The 18,686-nt window shown below is 47.1% G+C and overlaps 1 protein-coding gene across 1 annotated transcript; it reads left to right on the forward strand.

Moving 5' to 3' along the window:
- The first annotated feature begins 36 nt into the window (after positions 1-36).
- On the forward strand, positions 37-18,481 carry SVOP (SV2 related protein). Its single transcript, XM_009092406.4, has 16 exons — positions 37-1,014; positions 3,093-3,253; positions 3,700-3,785; positions 4,714-4,812; positions 6,075-6,146; positions 6,499-6,623; positions 8,412-8,475; positions 9,020-9,145; positions 10,089-10,217; positions 10,551-10,624; positions 10,913-10,989; positions 12,159-12,266; positions 13,555-13,666; positions 13,913-13,994; positions 14,222-14,311; positions 14,747-18,481. Exons 1-16 carry the CDS (start codon positions 980-982, stop codon positions 14,933-14,935), a joined length of 1,629 nt encoding a protein of 542 aa, XP_009090654.1. The 5' UTR covers positions 37-979; the 3' UTR covers positions 14,936-18,481.
- The last annotated feature ends 205 nt before the right edge of the window (positions 18,482-18,686 follow it).

Here is an 18,686-nt window from a genome sequence, read left to right on the forward strand (position 1 = left end):
CGTGCCGGAAGTGGTGCGGGGGGGCCGGTTATGGAGGGGACCGGCCATGGCTGTGGGCGGTACCGGGGGCGGCACCGGGGGCGGGCCCGGAGCGGTGTGGGCGGCCCGGAGCGTGGGTAATGGGCCTGTTCCCGGCATGACAGCGGCTGTACCGGGCAGCCCTGCGGGTCTCAGGCCGGTCCCGGTGTGACGGGCCTGATCCCCGCGCTGCCCGGCCCTCACGGCCCGCCCGGGGTGTCCCGGAGCCGGGGCTCAGAGCTCCGGGAGAAGAGCGGGACACCGCAGTCCCGCCGCTCCCGTGGCGCTCTGATTGGGATACTGAGGGCAAACACTCCCGGAAAGGTTGTGCAGCCCTGGCAGCGCTGCCCGGGGCAGGGCCGGGTGCGGTGCCCGGGGATTCCCGGTGCCGCTGGATGTGATCCCCGGGATCACGGCCCGGGGCGGCCTCAACAGCGCTGGCAGCACCCGGACTCGGGGCTTTGCTCGGCACAGCCCATCCAGCCCCGCTCGGGCAATGGGGGAACCGCGGCTGAGCCGCGCCCCGCTGAGCCGAGCTCAGCCAAACCGAGCTCAGGCAAACGCTGCGGGCCGAGCCGAGCTGTGCTGAGCTGAGCTCAGCCGTGCCAAACCCCGCTGAGCTGAACTAAGCCAGGCCCAGCCATGGCCAGTGCGGGTGAACCGAGCCGAACCCAGCTGAGCTAAACCGAGCCGTACCGAGCCGAGCTGAGCTGAGCCAAACCAAGCCGAGCTACGCTGAGCTGAGCCGAACCGTGCCAGGCTGAGCCAAACCATGCCGAGCTGAGCTGTGCCAAAGCAGCTGAGCCGTGCCGTGCCGGGCTGAGCCCAGCTAAGCCGAGCCCAGACGCGGCGGTTCCTGCGGAGCTGTCCAGCCTCTCCAGCCTCTCCAGCCCTTCCCGGCGCTCCATCCCGCATCCCGAGCCCGCCATGCGGGAGCGATGAGCGCAGCCGCCGCCCGGCCATGGAGGAGGATTTGTTCCAGCTGAAGCAGCTGCCGTGAGTAGCTCCGGGGGGGGCTCCTGCCCCTCCGGCCGCGGGGATCCCGCCGGGGAGCGGCCGATTCTGCCGGGGAGCCGCTCACAGCCCGGCGGGCAAGGCCGTATTCCCGCCGGAGCTGCCCGGGTGGAGCATCCCGAGGGATGCAGGAGCTGTTTGTTACATAAATTCACTCATCTCGTCTGGGTTTTTTGGGTTTTTTGGTTGGTTGGTTGTTTTTTGTTTGTTTTTTGCTCGGCGTGGTTTTTACCACCATTTTTTTTTGATGGCGGTAAAAAAACAGCAGGGCTTGGGATAAAATCGTGGGGATTTTGGGAAAGGAGACGTTGGGATCGCCTTTGCAGGGGGGTCTGGCTGTAAATAACGTTGTGCTTCCTCGCCATCCTCCTCCTCCTCTTCCTCCTCCTCGCCAGGGAGGAATCGCAGAGCAGGACCTGTCCTGCCAAGGTGGGGTGGGGGGGACCCCAAAAGCCCCGTTGGGATTGGCAGCGTTTCTGGAAAGCTGCACAAGGAAAATGCTGATTTTTGGGATGTGGTTGCTGGATCTGTGCAAAAAATAATAATTATATATATATATATATATAAAAAGGCAAAAACCCAGCCCCAAACCTGATAAAATCTTTGGTGCCTTTAACCCCAGGAATTCCTTCCTTTCCCCTCAATTCCAAATGCTTCCTTTAAAACCAACCTGCTTTTTCCTAATGCTCCATTCTCAGGTGTTTTGCAACATATTTCCTATTTATAAATCATGGGCTCTGCCAGGCGGGGAAGGAATGTTTCAAGTTGGTGTTAAATATTCATGAGCTCGTGTCAATGACAGAGCACCCTGTCCCAAAACATTCCTGCTAAGTTGGTCAGGAACTCCAGCTCTTTTCCAGTCCTTGGTTAGGATTGAGCTTGTCAGGGAAAAGAATTGGAGCTTATTTTATCAGAGGTTATTATTTTACCAAGTTTTTTTTCCCATTTTTAAGACCAAAACCTGGGAATACATTCCAAAGTACCTTCCAGTGCAGCTGTTTTGGTGCTGTGAGATTTTGCAAATAAATGCAGCAGCTCCCTGAGATGTCCCAGATGTGAAAATATTTCCAAGTGTGGAACTCCCTGTGGAGTTTTTTCCTTAGTTTGTATCAGTTTGTTTCATCTATCCCTAAATTATACACCTATAATTTTATTTTCTCTGTTGAGGAATGTGACAATCCCTGCCTGGATTTGTGATTCTCAGGTTTTGCAGGATCCATCACCTCCAGATCTGGGATGATCACAGGTCTCTCCCTGTGACTCTGGGATAATTTAATTTATTTTCAAAACAATTTCACTTGAATCCAAGGGATTTTCACTTTCCAAAGGGGAAAAAGTTCTGCTGTGTTGCAGATAAAGTGAAGGAACTTTGAGGAACTGTTCCCAAATCTTTGGCCACTGAAGACTTCATAAATGGGAAAAGAACCTTCTCTGTGGGAAGAGAGCAAATCCCTCTGACCAAAACATCAAAGCTGTGTCAATTTAGAAAATTCTGGTCTTAAAATACAGATATTTCATTAATGACATGATATTAAATAATTCTGTTGAAGATGAAAGCAGAGTCACAGAATCATCATCCTGCTGGAAAAAAAAAATCTATCCATTCCCTGAATGAGCTCAGTAATTGTATTTCACTCAATAATATTTCAAATTGTTGTGCATTTCTGGAGTTTCTAATCACAAAAACAACTCAGGAAATGGAATTTGGGCTCTTCCTGCCTGGACAAAACCCCTGAAATTCAATGACACAGCAATGCCTAATTCCAATTAAACCCAGGCACACCAAACATGGATCTCATTAAATATGCATCATTCCATCATATTTTCATGACCTCAGTGATTTTATAACTTCGTGGATAGCACAACAACAACCTCTGTGTCCAAACCCAAGGATGAGATCCCATCCCGGGGTAGGACACCTCAAACCAGACCCAAACCCAAATCCCAGTGGAGAGTGGAGACAGGTATTGAAGAGAAACCTTGATGCAAAAGGGATTTCAAACCTCCCCAGCTGGAAAATGCTCCCGGAAGGATCCATCCCGGTTTTTTTGTGCTTGCAGGGTGGTGAAGTTCCGCCGCACGGGGGAGAGCTCGAGGTCGGAGGAGGATGGAATTTCGGGAGAGCACGAGGTGCAGATCGAGGGGGTGAGGACGGAGCTGGAGCCCGTGGAGCTGGGGGATGGAGCTGCAGTGCCCAAGGAATTCGCCAACCCCACGGATGGTGAGCAGGGCTCGTTTTCCTGCTGGGGGAGCCTTGTGGGATCTCTTCATCTCAGTCAGGCTGGGTGCAGGGGGTTTGGAGAAGTTAAGGATGCCCTGATATAAATAATAACTCAGGGAAATTGTATTAGAGCTGAAAATGGTGGTTTGATTAGCCCATTGCCTGTGGGGTGCTCTCTGTGCTCCTTTTTGTGTCCCCAGTGCTGGGGAGTTGTGGGGAGTTGTCCCCAGTTGCTGGATCCACAACTCCTGTAAGGGAGTTGTGGATCCAGCTGCCACACTGGAATTTGAATGTTCCCTCAGGAGCTGCTCACAGCTGGCTCTCCTTCAAGGCTGAGATGAATCTGCAGAGTTCCTGGCTCCTCTTTTCCTAGAGGACATCAGGAATGTCCATCTTAGGGCTGGCTTTTCTCAGGAAGGAATCCACTGGAATTGTTTTTTTTGCAGATACTTTCATGGTGGAGGATGCAGTGGAAGCCATTGGATTTGGGAAGTTCCAGTGGAAGCTCTCTGTCATTACTGGATTGGCATGGGCAAGTAATTGGGATCAGGATCAATTCATGATCATCACTTAGAGAATCTCAGGGATTTCAGATAATGGGGGTAGAGAGGCTCCAAGCAGATAAATGCACAATAAAGCAGGAATTTCACTGGGAATTCTAAACCACCAGCAGCACTCAGCCTTGCTGTGAGGGGTAATGATGGATTCCTTTGTCTCTGAAGTTCTTAGAAATCAGGCCTTGGAAAACCATTTCAATTCTCCACTTCAGTTTGGATTCAAATGAAAGAGGTTCCAGGCTGCTCCTGCAGTGATTTTGCCACATTCCTCCCATCAGCTGCCCCCTCAGTTGTCTGCATCAGTCAGGATTGCTGTAATCTCAGTTTCAGAGGAGCAGCAGCCCAGCACTTCCACTATTAACTTTGATATCAACAACAAAAAAGTCTAGGTTTCCATTTTTCTGCTCTTTCTGAAGCTCTGAGTTCCACCTCCTGTGGTGTATTTCAGGATCCTGATCCCTGGAGCTGTATTTACTGGCTTTTATCCATGTAAAAAGCTGGAATCTGTCATGGTTTAGATCCTAAACCAAATGTGGAATTTGGTTTCCAGGAGTGCAAATCCAGGAATGTTTAAGGGAATAAGTTACAAGGTATTAAACACTCCTGACTGAATCCATGTGTGAAGGGGCTGAAAGCTGGAATTTGCACTATGGAAGTGACTGAACCTGTGTCACTGCCCAGCCAAACCTCCTCAAAACCTTTGGATTCAGCTCTTTGAATCCTCTCTGCCAGAATTCCTAAAAGTGCTGACAATCAGAAATGAGTTTAAATGTTAAATATTAAACATTTTCTTCAACCACAAGGTGGGAACATCACGGAAATGTCACCAAGGCCTATTATTGACTCCTAAATCCACCTGATTTGCAGGCACTTGTTGATTTTTGCTTTCTCTTCCCCCTGCAGATGGCAGATGCCATGGAAATGATGATTTTAAGTATCCTTGCTCCTCAGCTGCACTGTGAGTGGCGCTTACCCAGCTGGCAGGTTGCATTGCTCACCTCGGTAGGAAAAATACCTGACAGCTCCTGTCTTCCCTGAGGTCTTGCCATCATTGTTATCCAGATATTTTGCTTTGTATTCCCTAAAATTAAATCTCCTCATGGCCTTTGCAGGTTGCCTTCAGCTTGGAAGTTTTAAAAAAAGATTTAGAGGAGCTTTTAGAAGGTTGAAGTAATGAAATTCAGTGAGAACTGAGGGCATTTTGCAGGTTTCAGACTCAAAGTTTCATGTAATTTCCAGGAAAACCTATGAATTCACTCAGATTCATCCTAAAATTCAAACCATCTGATTAATTTTTAAAAAATTGGTAAAGTTTTATTATCATGCTTGCAAATCTTTCTCTCTCCCCACATCTAAGCTCTCTGACATGCTGAGAGTCCTGAGAGAGAACAAACAGTTGATTTTTGAGGTTAGACTCAATGATATCAGAAATCTTTTCCAGCCTAAATTCCAGTGATCTTTGGAAGCAGAGATCTTACAGCACCACCTCCAAGGATAGTGCTGTGATGTTGGAATCCTGCAGTGCCTTTAGGGATAAGAAAACAAATTTGGGAGCCCTTCTCTGAGCACAGGCCACTGCTGAATGCAGGGACTTTTTCCCCTGAATTTCTCTCTCCTTTGGTTGTTAATACCTTTTGTTTGATTGTGTAAAATGCTTCAAATGCCTCAGCAGATTGAAATGGTGTCCTTGAATCCCATGAATGTCCCATCCCTGAGTGTATCTCAGCACAAGACTGTCACCTCTGAAAAGGCTTCAGGGGTATTTTCTCTCACACTTCAGACTTTTGTAAACTTTTAAGGTGTAATTTTATCTCCATTCAAACCTGGGAGCTGCTGAGGATGGTGGTAGGAGGCTGGAGGAGAGCTCTGTCCTGCAGATCTCAACCAACACCTCCTCAGCATTTATTCAGGAATATTTTCCTTGGAGCTGGAGAGCTCTGTGTCCTCCAGGGCTGGACTCACAATGGGACAATACCAGTGTGCCCAGTCCAGGCCAGACTGGGATTGTCTGGATTGTCAGTGATGGATTTTTTAATGCAAAGCTGACTTGAGGAGGAACCTTGTTACTTCCCTGCTCCAACCCAGAGAGAACTGGATGATCTTTAAGGCCCTTTCCAACCCAACCCATTCTCTGACCTCCTGCACATCTCCCTCTGTTTTGGGCTGAAATGTTTTGGTTCAACTGGAAGCTTGTGTTCTGTGTTTGCCACACTGGAATTTTCACTTGTTAAGGGAAAGGGTTTTTTTTTCCTGCTGTTCCACAGGTGGTGTTTGTGGGAATGATGTCCAGCTCCACGCTCTGGGGAAACATTTCAGACCAGTATGGGAGGAAAACAGTAAGTCTGCAGCTCCTGCTGGGATCTATCCCAATATTTCTGCAGCATGGACATTTCAATGCCACTGGCAGGGGGTACCCAGAGAAGCTGTGGCTGCCTCATCCCTGGAAGTGTTTGAGGCCAGGTTAGAGCACCCTGGGATAGTGGAAGGTGTTCCTACACCTGGAATGGGATGAGCTTTAAGGTCCCTTCCAACCCAAACCCTTCCAGGATTCCACATTCCCAAATGTCCACATGTACAAAGCAGCACTAAGCACATCCAGAACTGAGCTCCTATGAAACAGAAAGCATCTGAAGCTCTGTTTTACACTTCAATTTGTGTTACAGTGATTTTTAATCTTGCTGAACACAGGGCCTGAAGATCAGCGTGTTGTGGACACTCTACTATGGGATCCTCAGTGGATTTGCTCCCATTTACAGCTGGATCCTCGTGCTGAGGGGCCTGGTGGGATTTGGGATTGGAGGAGTGCCTCAGTCGTAAGTAAATATTCACCACTCCAAACTTCCTCATTTCTCTTTCTTTCTTTCTTATGAGTTTCTCCTGTAGGACTGAAGTCTTGTTTCTGTTCAGCCACCCCAAACCTTGGTCTTTTTGCAAGGCAGGTCGTGCCTTGACCAGCAGGATTTAGAGGCAGAGCTGAGCCCTGAGCCTGATTGTAAAACCCCAGATTATTGTTCAGTCAGAGCCTGAACTTCCCCATCTCACCCTGAGCTGGAATTTCAAACCCACACAGCCCAGACCTGGAGCTGTGGAGATGCTGGGATGGCTCAGAAGGAAAAGGAAGTGTCAGGATATTTCTCTTACCATTGTGTGGTTCCTTTCACTGAAGAGAGGGATCCATAAATTTTCCACCTGCAATAAATAACCCTGCTCTAGGCTTTTAATTATAGATGTAAAGGGAAGGGTACAGCCATTCTCTCTTCTCTCTCTGTAGTCTTCCATCCTTACCAATAATTGATTTTTTTTTTTTTTGCCTTCTGGAGGTGCTATTTTGGAGCAGGCAGAGCCTGGCTTGGATTGATGGCTCACAGATTCCTTCCCAGTGGCTTCCATGGCCACTCCCAGATAAAAACCCAGAGCTGCAGGTGCAGCCCAGCCAGGGCCACTGGACTTGGCTCACTGAGGTTCTGTGGCTTCATGAGAGAAAAACCAGAGCCAGTTACTGATCTCAGAGTGGATCCCCTCCTCCCTGAGTCTGTTTCCTGTTCTGACTGTGACAGGGGTTTATTTGACAGAGGGGTAAACATGGATAAAGCAGGAAAAGTAGCTCCTTTCTAATACCCTTAAGCTGTGTGATTTTGGAGGTGAGTGCCTGGATCTCCATGGAGTGAGTGAAATTTCCTCCTCTGGACTGGCTCCAACAATTCCATGTCCTTCTTTTGCTGGGGTCATTCACCAGCTCCTGTTTTCTCTGCACTGCAGAGGGACCTGAGCTACACTTGAAGATGTGATTTGAGTTCTCTAAATCTCTGCTTGAATGAAATATTGTTTGAAACTTCCTGCTTTCCACAAACTGAGCAGCTCCTCAGAGATCAATCCACTCTTTAAGTTAGTAGGAATTTTGTCCCAAACCTCAAAGGAAGCAGGAACAGACTGAGTCAATGGAATGCAAACAGAGCAAAGCCAAACCTTTCCAGATTGAAAGAGATGACAGAGCCTGGACTGGCTGCTGCCTGAATTCCTCCTCAGGAACTCCTCCTGGAGAAGCTTTGCCATCACTCCTTGGCACAGGCATGAAACAAAGCCTCAGTGGTTGCTCTTTGAATCCCACAATAAAAGAATGCAAATTATTTTATATCAGTGACATGAAGGTATTCCCCTCTTGGAGAATTGAACCCTGGCACAAGAGATGGATGGGAATTCTCTGAGCCAGCTGTAAAACCCTGAAGAAATTCTTTATCCAGCAAGAGTTTGTGTTGAATTCTGATGGACCACACTGAAAATAGCAGCTAAAAATGGTATTTCCAATGGTGCTCTGGCTCAGAGCAGGGCTATGAAAACAAGAGCATCAAGATCTGCATTTAACTGATGAACAAAACCACACAAAAAGAGCAAACTGTGTCCTCTCTTGCAATGTTGAAGGGTTTGTTCTGGGGTGGAAGGGAGGTGTGACCCAGTGTCACAGCTTGGCTGGCTCTGGGGATAGGGAGAGCTTTGAGTCACTGCTCTGAGTTTGGCAGCTTTATTAAAAGGCAAAAGGGATGTTTGAACCTGTGGCATTTCCCTCTCTGTGCTGACATTTTCCTCTCTGTTCCCTTTTTTAGGGTAACTTTATATGCTGAGTTCCTTCCAATGAAAGCCAGAGCAAAATGCATTTTATTAATAGAGGTGAGTGGGTGTATTCTGATCCTCAAGGGATAAATCCTCTGGTGGTCACATCCCTTCCATCCTCCTGCCTGGAAATCCCCTCAGAGCTGCAGCCAGGCCTGGCCTGTCCATCCTGGTGGAGCTGAGTCACTCCTGAGCTCTGCTACCAGCCCAGCTCCAAAAGCAGCAGAAACTTTTCCTGTCACACTCCACACTTGGTGTTGAATTTTCTTTTCTCCAAATTCTTTTGCACCCAGGGCTGCAGAGTGAGCACGAGAGGGGCATTGGGTGTCCATGATTTTGTGTTGAAATGCATCTCAATGATGGATTTGGAGAGCTGACAGCTCCACAAATTCAGTGCTAAATTCAGCTCCACATCTTCGTCCAAACCTGTCAGAGTCACTCAGGGCAGAATTTTGGCCTTGGAATATTTTGAGGCAGAATTCGCACCCCTGGAATTTCTCTCTCCAGCCATCCCTGATGAGCACAGCCTGGAATGTTCCAAAGAAAAGGCCTTGGGAGCACTCCATTCCTCATTTTTTTCTGTTGGTTTTCCTTCTTCCAGGTGTTCTGGGCCCTTGGGACTGTGTTTGAAGTGCTCCTGGCAGTGGTGGTGATGCCCACGCTCGGCTGGCGCTGGCTCCTCATCCTCTCTGCCCTCCCACTCCTGCTCTTTGCTGGCCTATGTTTTGTAGGTATTCCTCATGGATTCATGTGAATTCCTGCAATTCCCATTCCTCTACCCCATTTTGTGACCCAGCTGAAGGAAATCAGGGCAGTTTTGAGCTCTCTGGTGGTGTCTTCTGTGAAATGACTGAAATATTGACCAAAAAATGCAGTGTCAACAGGGTGCTGGGAAAAACATTCCAGGGAAAGTTGTGTTGATGTGACTGTAATTGCTGGAGGACAATGCAGGGCTGGAACTTGGTGAAATCGACCTGGAACCCTCTCCAATTTAATTACTTTGTTCCAACTAAGCTCAGTGGAATCAACATTTTATCAAAAGCTGTTGCTATTTCCTGAAATTCTCTTGAGATTTTGTCACTTCTATAATAAATTTCCACTTAAGAATCCTCCCAAATCAGGGATAGGATCTGCAGAGTGCAGGTCAGATCCAAAATAAGTTAACCCTGATCTTCAGTGATTAATTTTATTATTTATTAGGTGATATCTTTTTATTCCTTAGTTTTTCAGGAATACCTGCAGTTATCCAGGCGATCACAAGCTTGTTCTAAATTAAAAGGAGCCTAAACCCATACATTTTATTCCATTTTATTCCCAAAATTCCGTAAATTTTGGAATGCCAGGAGCATCTTGTTATCTGCCCTGGAGCGTGGGCTCTGCCATTCCTGCACAGAAGGGATAATGTAAAAAAACTGCAAAAATTCCCAACAGCTCTCAGGGAAAAACCCAAAGGAATGGAAGGGAAAGAGTTCTGAGTGATGGGGAAAGTGGGGTTTGCAGTTTTCAAAGCCTGATGAGATGATCCTTGGAGTTCTTCCAGCTTAGTTCTGTAATCCTTTGTTATGTGAGAATCTGCTGGAGTCGCTGAGATTCCCCCAAGGAAAATCCCAGATTTATTTATTGCTGGTTGTGACACCCTCCTGTATGTGTGACCTGCTCTGCTCCCTTAGTGGCTGCCAGAAAGTGCCAGGTATGATGTGTTATCTGGGAACCAGGAGAAGGCTCTGGCCACTTTGAAGAGGATTGCCACAGAAAATGGAGCTCCAATGCCCTTGGGAAAACTGGTGGTTTCCAGGCAGGTATGTACAAGTCACAGAACAGTGAAACTGAGGGGGTTTGTGAGCAAATCAATGTGCTGTTCAATTTTAATGTCTCAGCTAGGCAGAAAAAAGTGAGGTTTGATCATTTAGTCCTCTTTCCCACTGAGGAAGAGTTAATTTCTCATTTGGAAATGAAAAGCAGCTTTAAAATGGGCATTTAATGTTATTTACCCTCACTGTTATTAAAGAAAACCAAACCTTGTGGTTGTTGAAGAGCTCAGGTCAGAATTCCTGGATCTGAATGCATGAGATAAAATGAAATTTGACACTTTAGCTGTCCCTCATCACCCAACTTCTGCTTGTTCCCAACAGGAGGACCGAGGCAAAATGAGGGATCTTTTCACCCCCCATTTCCGCTGGACCACGTTGTTGCTCTGGTTTATTTGGTAAGACAAAACCTAAAGGTTCAATGCCAGCACAGCTCTAAATGGCTTTTACTGAAGGGATTTTACTCAAATACAGAAACTTCCTCCTCAGAAAAAAAACCCAAACAAAAAAAAAACCACCCCCAACCTGTATTGATTTGTAATTTATTCAACCACCCAAGCATTCCAAATCAAATTGCCCTTTAGTTTTCTGAATGCTGAAATAGCTTTGAGGTAGGACTTTTGATTGGTGGTGTTTCTTTTAAGTTGGACCAGCTGAAACTTCCTCTCTCATTTGCTTCCTTGCAGGTTTTCCAATGCTTTTTCATATTATGGATTAGTTTTATTAACTACAGAGCTCTTCCAAGCAGGAGATGTTTGCAGCAGTGAGTATTGCTCCATCTTTTCTTTTTAAATATGTCCTCTTAAAACTGCTGGAATATCTTTTATTAGATCATCTTCTGCTGGTGGTTTGGAAAAGGAACATGGCTGAGTTTTAAGTTTATTTTAAATTTTTCATCATCTCTGCCCAGTGCAGAGAGGTCCTGCAGTGGTTTTGAGCCCAAAATGTCAAACAGGAAGACAACCTTCAAGGCAGATCTGTTATCTGTCCCTCTTGATTAAAAAAAGTGATTGAATAAATACAAGTTTGCAGATTTGACAGGTCTAATTAGTTCTGAGAGAGAGAAACTGCTGCTGTGGAGCTCCTGGGTTCTCAAGATGGGAAAACCTGCTGAGAAAAAAGATAATGGTGGGAAATCGACATCCTTTGTGTTGCAGATTTTTTTGGGGGAAAAAGAAGGTGCTTTGACTGAGTTAAGAAGAGGCTTGAACAGTTTGATTCCTCAGGGGAGGAATGATTGCATTCAGAACATTTGTAATTAGGGAAAACTGCCTGGAAGTTGGGAAATGATAAAAGGAGGATGGGGAGTGTTGGAGCAGCCCCAGCTTCCAGGGCTGAACAGCAGTGATGAGCTCTGAGAGCTCTGACTCAGGTTTGCCTCCCCAGAGGAGGATGTAGCCCTTAAAAACCGTTGTTTTTATAAGGACATGGGGATTTTCAGTATTCTCAGAGTGTAGGAAGTGTTGGGATCCCAATTTGTGGTGGGAGAAACTGAATTATTGGAGTTAATTCTGTCCTGAGCCCTGGACTGGAAAATAATTCTGGCTGTACAGCTGATAAGGAGGTGGAATTTTCACTGAGCTGAGACATCCTGTCACAGAAAATGTTATAAATGTTCAGTGTTTGCAGGCAAAAATCACCAAGCATTGCTCTTCAATGCCCCTCTGACTCTGAATTCCATCCCAGCAGCACTGCAGGCATTCAGAAGAGGAATAACAATTAAATCCAAGGGGCAGAATCATTTGAATTTCTATCCCTAAACAAATTCCCAGAAGTATTTTAAAGGATGGTTGGGTGCAGTGAATCCATACCAGTCCTTCCAGCCCATCCCTTCCTAAATTTCAGCAGTAAAAATGAGAGACCCAGCAGGAAGGGTAAATAGGGAAGAGTTTGCTTAAAATATATTGAATATTTGTGTTTTTTTCCCTGCAGTATCCAGCAGAAGGCAGGAAGTAAAAGCCAAGTGCAGCCTGACCTGTGAGTACCTGACAGAGGAAGATTACACTGACCTGCTCTGGACAACCCTGTCAGAATTCCCTGGTAAGGAGCAATGGGAAGCTCCAGATTTTCCTTGGAATGGCTCAGGGTGTGGCAATGGGCTCTGGCAGCAGCAGTGGGACTGGCATGTCTGGTCTGATGCTTCCTACAGCACTCAGAGCTCCTTGCTGTAGCTGTGGATTCTCCCTGCCCTGGGATCACTCCAGAAAAAAATCAGGCATTGCTCTGGAATGGCCCCTGTGTGTGTTCCAACCCAGCAACACTTCAGGAGGAGGAAAACCTCAATCAAAGGGGCAGAAACACTGGAATCTCTATCCATAAGTGACTTTCCAGAAGTGTTTTCAAAGGATAATGGGTGCAGTGAATCCATGGAGAACTTGCTCCCTAAATCTCTGTGTCCAGCCTCAGTCCTGATCCTGTGATTTTCAGGCAATTCCAGCAAATTTTAATGGACAGGACAAGCAAAATAGTGTGAAACAGCCATTGATCCTTCAGCTGGAGGGGATCTCCCAGTGTTAATCTGATTGAAACAACACCAGAGACAGGGATCAGGATGTTTTCACTCTCCTGGATCATCATTTCAGGGCTGAAAGCTCAAGGAGAAGTCATTTAATGAATGATAATTTGCAAGTATGACTGAGAAATATGCACAGTCATTGCTAAGAGGAGTGTGCTGCCAAACAGGAATTTTGGGAAGGATACCCAGGAAAAAAGAGTGGGTGCCTGGAGTGGTGCTGTGGCTGCAAGGTCTGGTTTGATCCTCACACACTCTGAGGTGGGAGTGAGAAATGTTGACAGGGTATCTCTGGATGTGACACTGATGCTGGAATAATCCCCACTCCTGCTGTGCATCAGCTTTCAAAAGGATCTGGGGAAATTGCATTGGAGGGAAGATTTAATAGTGAGATTTACTGAGCTTGATCTATTTCCTATCAAAAATCAGGGGAGAAATAATTTGGTGAAACATCTAAATAACAGAACAGAAAGAAAACACCACATTCTAAAGAGCCCTTAAATCTGCCAGGGAACAATGGCCAGAAGTTCTTCCAGTGAGCCATGAGCAGGTGTTTTAGGCATTCCCATCAGTAATCCCTGGATGGGAGTGTGGATTTATGGATTTGTGGAGCATGCAGCAGGGCTCTGCAGCTGGCACACAGAATTCCTGTTTTCACATGGCACCAGCACCGATCCATCCCACAGCCCTGCCTGGGGCCAGCAAAGGCTTGGAAAGAGAGGCCAAAATTTCCAATCTAAACCATCCAGGCTGTGTTAAATCTGCTGCAAGCCCTCTTTGCTGGATTCCCAAGGGTCTCCTGGTCTCTTCCCACAGGTGTGTTGGTGACCCTGTGGATCATCGACCGCATCGGCCGCAAGAAAACCATGGCCCTGTCCTTCCTTGTCTTCTCCTTCTGCAGCCTCCTGCTCTTTCTCTGTGTTGGAAGGTGAGTCCAGCACAGGGAACAAGTGGAGTAAAGGATTTCTCCATGTCCTCTCCTGGTTGTGGTGGGAGAATTGGGAGTGGTGGTTTGAAAAGCTGTGGGATGGTCATGGCTCAGCTGGAGAAGGATTTAAGGCTGGGGTTGGGTTTTCTCACCAGAGTTTGGGAGGGAAGTAAAAGTGAATTCCAAGTGAACCCAGCAGATTGTACTTAACATTCCCAAACTCTGCTCTCCTCTTTCTCCTCACAGAAATGTTCTTACTGTGCTGCTCTTCATTGCAAGAGCTTTTATTTCAGGAGGATTTCAGGCTGCTTATGTTTACACTCCTGAGGTAAGGGGGTTGTTGTGGTGATGGGAATATTCAAGGGGAGTGAGAACAGGATGGGAAAGTCATTTTGATGATCTGTTCCCAATGGACCTCACCCCAGACTGCAGCTGTAGATCCCATTGTCATTGTCTGACAGAGTGGGCTGTGGCACCATTTATTAATTCCCATTGATTTAGGAGTGGAAGGAGGAAAATTCCCACTGGGATTGATGGGATGTTTTTTTTCCACAGGTTTATCCCACAGCCACACGTGCTTTGGGCCTGGGATCGTGCAGTGGAATGGCCAGAGTGGGAGCCCTCATAACCCCATTCATTGCACAGGTAAATCCCTTCTCCTCTGAGACTGGACACACAGAAAGCTTGGATTGATGATCCTGGAGGTCTTTTCCAGCTTCAGCAATTCCATGATTCTATGAAGGTGATGTAGAACCTGCTTTTCTTCCACTATCCCAGGTTGCTCCAAGCTCTGTCCTTGGACATTTCCAGGGATGGAGGAGCCACAGTTTCTCTGGGCAACCTGTGCCAGGACCTCCCATCCTCACAGGGAAGAATTCCTTCCTAAAATCCAATCTAATCCTGACCTCTGAGAGTTTAAAACCACTGTCCCTTGTCCTGGCATGATCTATAAAATCTCCCTCCTTTCCAGAAACTTCAGGTTAAACTTTATTCCCAATACTACAATTAAAATTTCTGTTGCTCCACCAGTGTATTTCCATGCTGAGGTGCTGTTTTGCATTCCCTGCCTTTCTCCTGCAGGTGATGTTGGAATCTTCAGTCTATCTGACTCTGCTGGTTTACAGTGGCTGCTGCCTGCTGGCTGCCCTGGCCTCCTGCTTCCTGCCCATCGAGACCAAGGGCCGTGGCCTGCAGGAGTCCAGCCACAAGGAATGGGGCCAGGAGATGGTGGGCAGAGGATCTCATTCCCCAGGGGAATCACAGGAATGATGGGACATGGAAACCTGCTGGAAGGATGAAGGATAGGAGCAAGATGTCTCCCAAAACCTCCGAGCCTGAAGCATGGAAAGCTGACCACCATCACTGCCATCCTCACGTGTCAAACTGCAGGAGTTTGGGGTTGAACCTCAGCAAATTGTGTTTCTGCTGCTCTTTGCTCACACTCATAAAAACTTTTTTGGATGGAGAGGCCTTTGATCCAGATATCCTTGGAAGTTTAGCAGGAGGGGTTTCTCTTCAGTCTGTCGTGCTTGCATGGTCAGCTTTTCAGCTTAAAATGTCCTGTGCCAAGCAAATGCCAAGTGACTGCAGCCCAGCATAAGCTGTCATTAAAACACTGAGCTCTTGATGCCTAAAACCAAGAGGTTCATCTTTAGTGAGGCTCTGGCCTGGCACAGGGTGGATTCCATCCCTACCACTATGGATTAAATGCCTGCCTTGCACTTTTAGCCATCAAAACCATCACCAAAATGTGATTCTGTCAAACCAACCCAGGCTTTCCAGTTGGGTTTTGTTTCTGGCGAGTGGATTGCTTGGAATCTGATTCCTGACTGTTTCTCCCATCCCAGGTGGGTAGTTGGAGCAGGGAGGGTGGTGTTTGCTGCAGAGCTGAGACCTTGTAGCAGAAATGTAAATCACAGAATCGTTAAGGTTGGAAAAGACCTCCAAGCTCATCAAGTCCAATGTGTAAATCCTCATGTTTTGAAGCAGAATTGGACTTCTCTGGCATTGCCAGGGACCTTGAGCTCTCTGTCTGTTGCTTGGAGTGAGGAGGTTCTCACTCTTGGGGATCCAGGTGTGTCCCTGCTCCATTACCTGGGCACATCCTCATGGTGGGGTAGCCCCAGCTGGAGTTGGGAGCTGCTGTTGGGATGGAGCCACTCCCTGACAGCTGGGCAGGACCTTTCCTGCTGATTGTACCTGGACTGGTGACAAAGGAATGTAGCTGGAATAAATGAGCAAAACCATGGGAAGAGCCCATCTGTAATGCCCTTGGATGAGGGACATCCCTCCTTCAGGTGTGGCTCAAGGGATGATCCTGCTCTTGTCAGGGAATGTAACAGAGCTCAGGTGAGGACAGGCTCATCTGGTTTGTCACAAACCTGTCCCTGGGCACAAGTCAGATGGCAGAGTCTGTGGGAATGTGTAGAGATCTGAGATGTACCTCAGTGGATGTTCAGGATTCCAGACCTTGGGACACACAACCAAATGTGGCTGAGATGGACTCGGTGAGGCTGTGGCAGCAGTGGGGGTTTGTGGCCTGAGCAAGTGACTCACCTGAACACAGGTAAATGTGCAACACATTTTTACACTTGAACATTTTAAGTATCCTGGGAAGCAGGTCCCATTCCTGGGGTCAGGAATAGGTCTCCAAGTCCATGTTTGGTGCAGTACAAGTGAGCACTGTGGGGCACAGCTGTCACTGGGGGTCACATCTCTGAGGTCACTGCAATGCTCCATCACATGCCAGGCTGCTTGTTTGGAGACTGAGGGGAAAAGAGAAGTGGAAAATTCCTTAAAGAAAGCCAGGAAACTCAGGCTGATGGAAGAGGCCAAAGAGGTTGAAATTGTGTGAGGGGGGATGTTCTGCTGAGAGCAGTTTGCCAAGGCACCAAGTGTCCATCCAGTCCCACTGGAGGATGGTGACTCAGTGAAGGATTCCAGGAATGGTTGGTGGAAACAGGCAAGCTTGGCTTTTCCCAGCGAGATGAAAATGAATTCAGCTCCCAAGGGATCCCTGGGCTCAGCTGTGGGTGGTGGCACAAAACCCTCTGTCCCTTCCAGCTGGGTTGGTTCCCTTTGTGTCCTGTCCCTGTGTCCTCATGCTCCACCAAAATCAAGCTCCAGCTGATCCCAGTAAACTGACAGGGCTCTCATGGCACTGACACCAAGCACAGCTCATTTGTTCACCTCCTTCTGCCAGGCTGGAGTTGGGTCCTTCTCCCTGTGTGCTTAGGGCAGCCTGGAGCAGAGCCAGAGGGAATTTTTCCATGGAATACCAGAATTCCCAAGTGATTTGGGTTGGGAGGGACCTTAAAGCTCATCCAGGCAGGGACACTTTCCACTAGACCAGGTTGCTCCAATCCCCATCCTCACCTGACCTTGAACACTTCCAGGGATGGGGAACCTCTCTGCTTTCACTTGGAGTTTCCCCTGATGTGCTGGATATGGGACACAGCAGTGAGGAAGCAGATCCTGGATGGGTTTAACCAGATATTACCCCACATGTGTGGCCAGAGAGCTGGAAAAGCTGCTGGAGCTGGGATCTGCTGGAGCTGGGTTTGCCTGTGCACAGTCAGGCTGTTCACCCCTCAGTGACCCTCTGACATTCCATCCTCATCCTGCTGCTGCTGGAGGCCCTCAAGGCCATTCCAGTCACCCAGGTGTTTCCATGCTTCCTTCCTTGGGCTTGCCATGAGCTGTGTCTGCATCCCAAAACTCTGGAATTGAGCCTGGCTAGAGGTGACAGAGAATCCAAAGTGCAGGACAGGCCATGGCCCAGTTTGTTACTCAATGCCTTGAGTTAAAATTCTGCTTCCCTGGGGTAATGTTCACATCTCACTCCATTTTTTTAAGTGAATATTCAGCAGTTTTAAAGAATTGCATCCAATGGCCTTTAGAGAGTTTTAGGTGAAGTTTCTCTGTTCATGCACACCTGGGTCCTACAGATAAGCCACTTCCCAGGTAAAGATTTATAGGGAATGCAACATTTTCCATGCTGTGGAATAGATCAGTTTTAACCTGTGACATTTACAGTGTTAACCAAAAAATGGAAGGCGTTTTTGCTTTTCACTTTTTATGAATTCTGCACTAAAAAAAAAAAAAATCTATTTAATGATAGGTATACCAAGATTGGTGTTGCTGGTTCTTTGATTTTGTTGAAGCTTGATCCAAAGCTCACTGAAATCTGGGAAAATCTCCTGTGGATATCCATGGGCTTTGGATCAGCTGAATAAAAGGGAGAGGTAGAAGCCCCACCACAGCTGATCCCACCTGGCTGAATTCAGCAGGAGCCCATTGGGCACTGCAGAAACAGAGCTGGAATTGAGGATTTGCAGGAATTTGCATATAATTAATAAGAGAAGGCCATTTTAGTTTGTTCACTGAGAACACTGGGGTTGACACACACCAGTTCTAAATCACCACTATAGATTTTATCAGTAGGCCAGCACCATTTAGGTACAAAACAAACTTCCAAAGAATCCTTTTCCACACTGGGTATTTCTCACTGGTAAAGGAATTACTGCAACTGCTTTGTTTCAAACAGGAAAGTGAGATCCTTTGGAATTTAAACAGAATTGTGGGATTTGGTTTTGCCAAGCTGGTGTGGGAATGTAATTCCCCAAGTGTGCTTGGATGGGATGATTTGTTATTCCCAAATACTTGCTGAAAGAGCAATGAATGTCTCCATGTCTGAATGTACAGTTTCTAAGCTGGATTTACATTTTAATGTTGAAAAACTTGGTGTATCTCAAGCTTGTTGTAAAATACTCCTCTGGTTCCTGTTCCTGACATGGCATTGGAGAGTTGAAGTCCACATTAGATATTTTATGTTAAACAAATAAATAGTTTTTTCAGGAAATAAGTTTTTGGCTCTTCTGAGGGATGTTTAGGAGGGGTCATGATTTTGCTTTTTTTTTGTTTGTTTGTTTTGTCTTGGTGTTCAGAGGTTTGAGCTACAGTGCTCAGCACTCTGCAGGTCTGACGCATTTTCTGTCTGTTTTGTGTATTTAGATGTAAA

The sequence above is a fragment of the Serinus canaria genome, chromosome 15, assembly GCF_022539315.1.
Source record: "Serinus canaria isolate serCan28SL12 chromosome 15, serCan2020, whole genome shotgun sequence".
NCBI lineage: Eukaryota > Metazoa > Chordata > Aves > Passeriformes > Fringillidae > Serinus > Serinus canaria.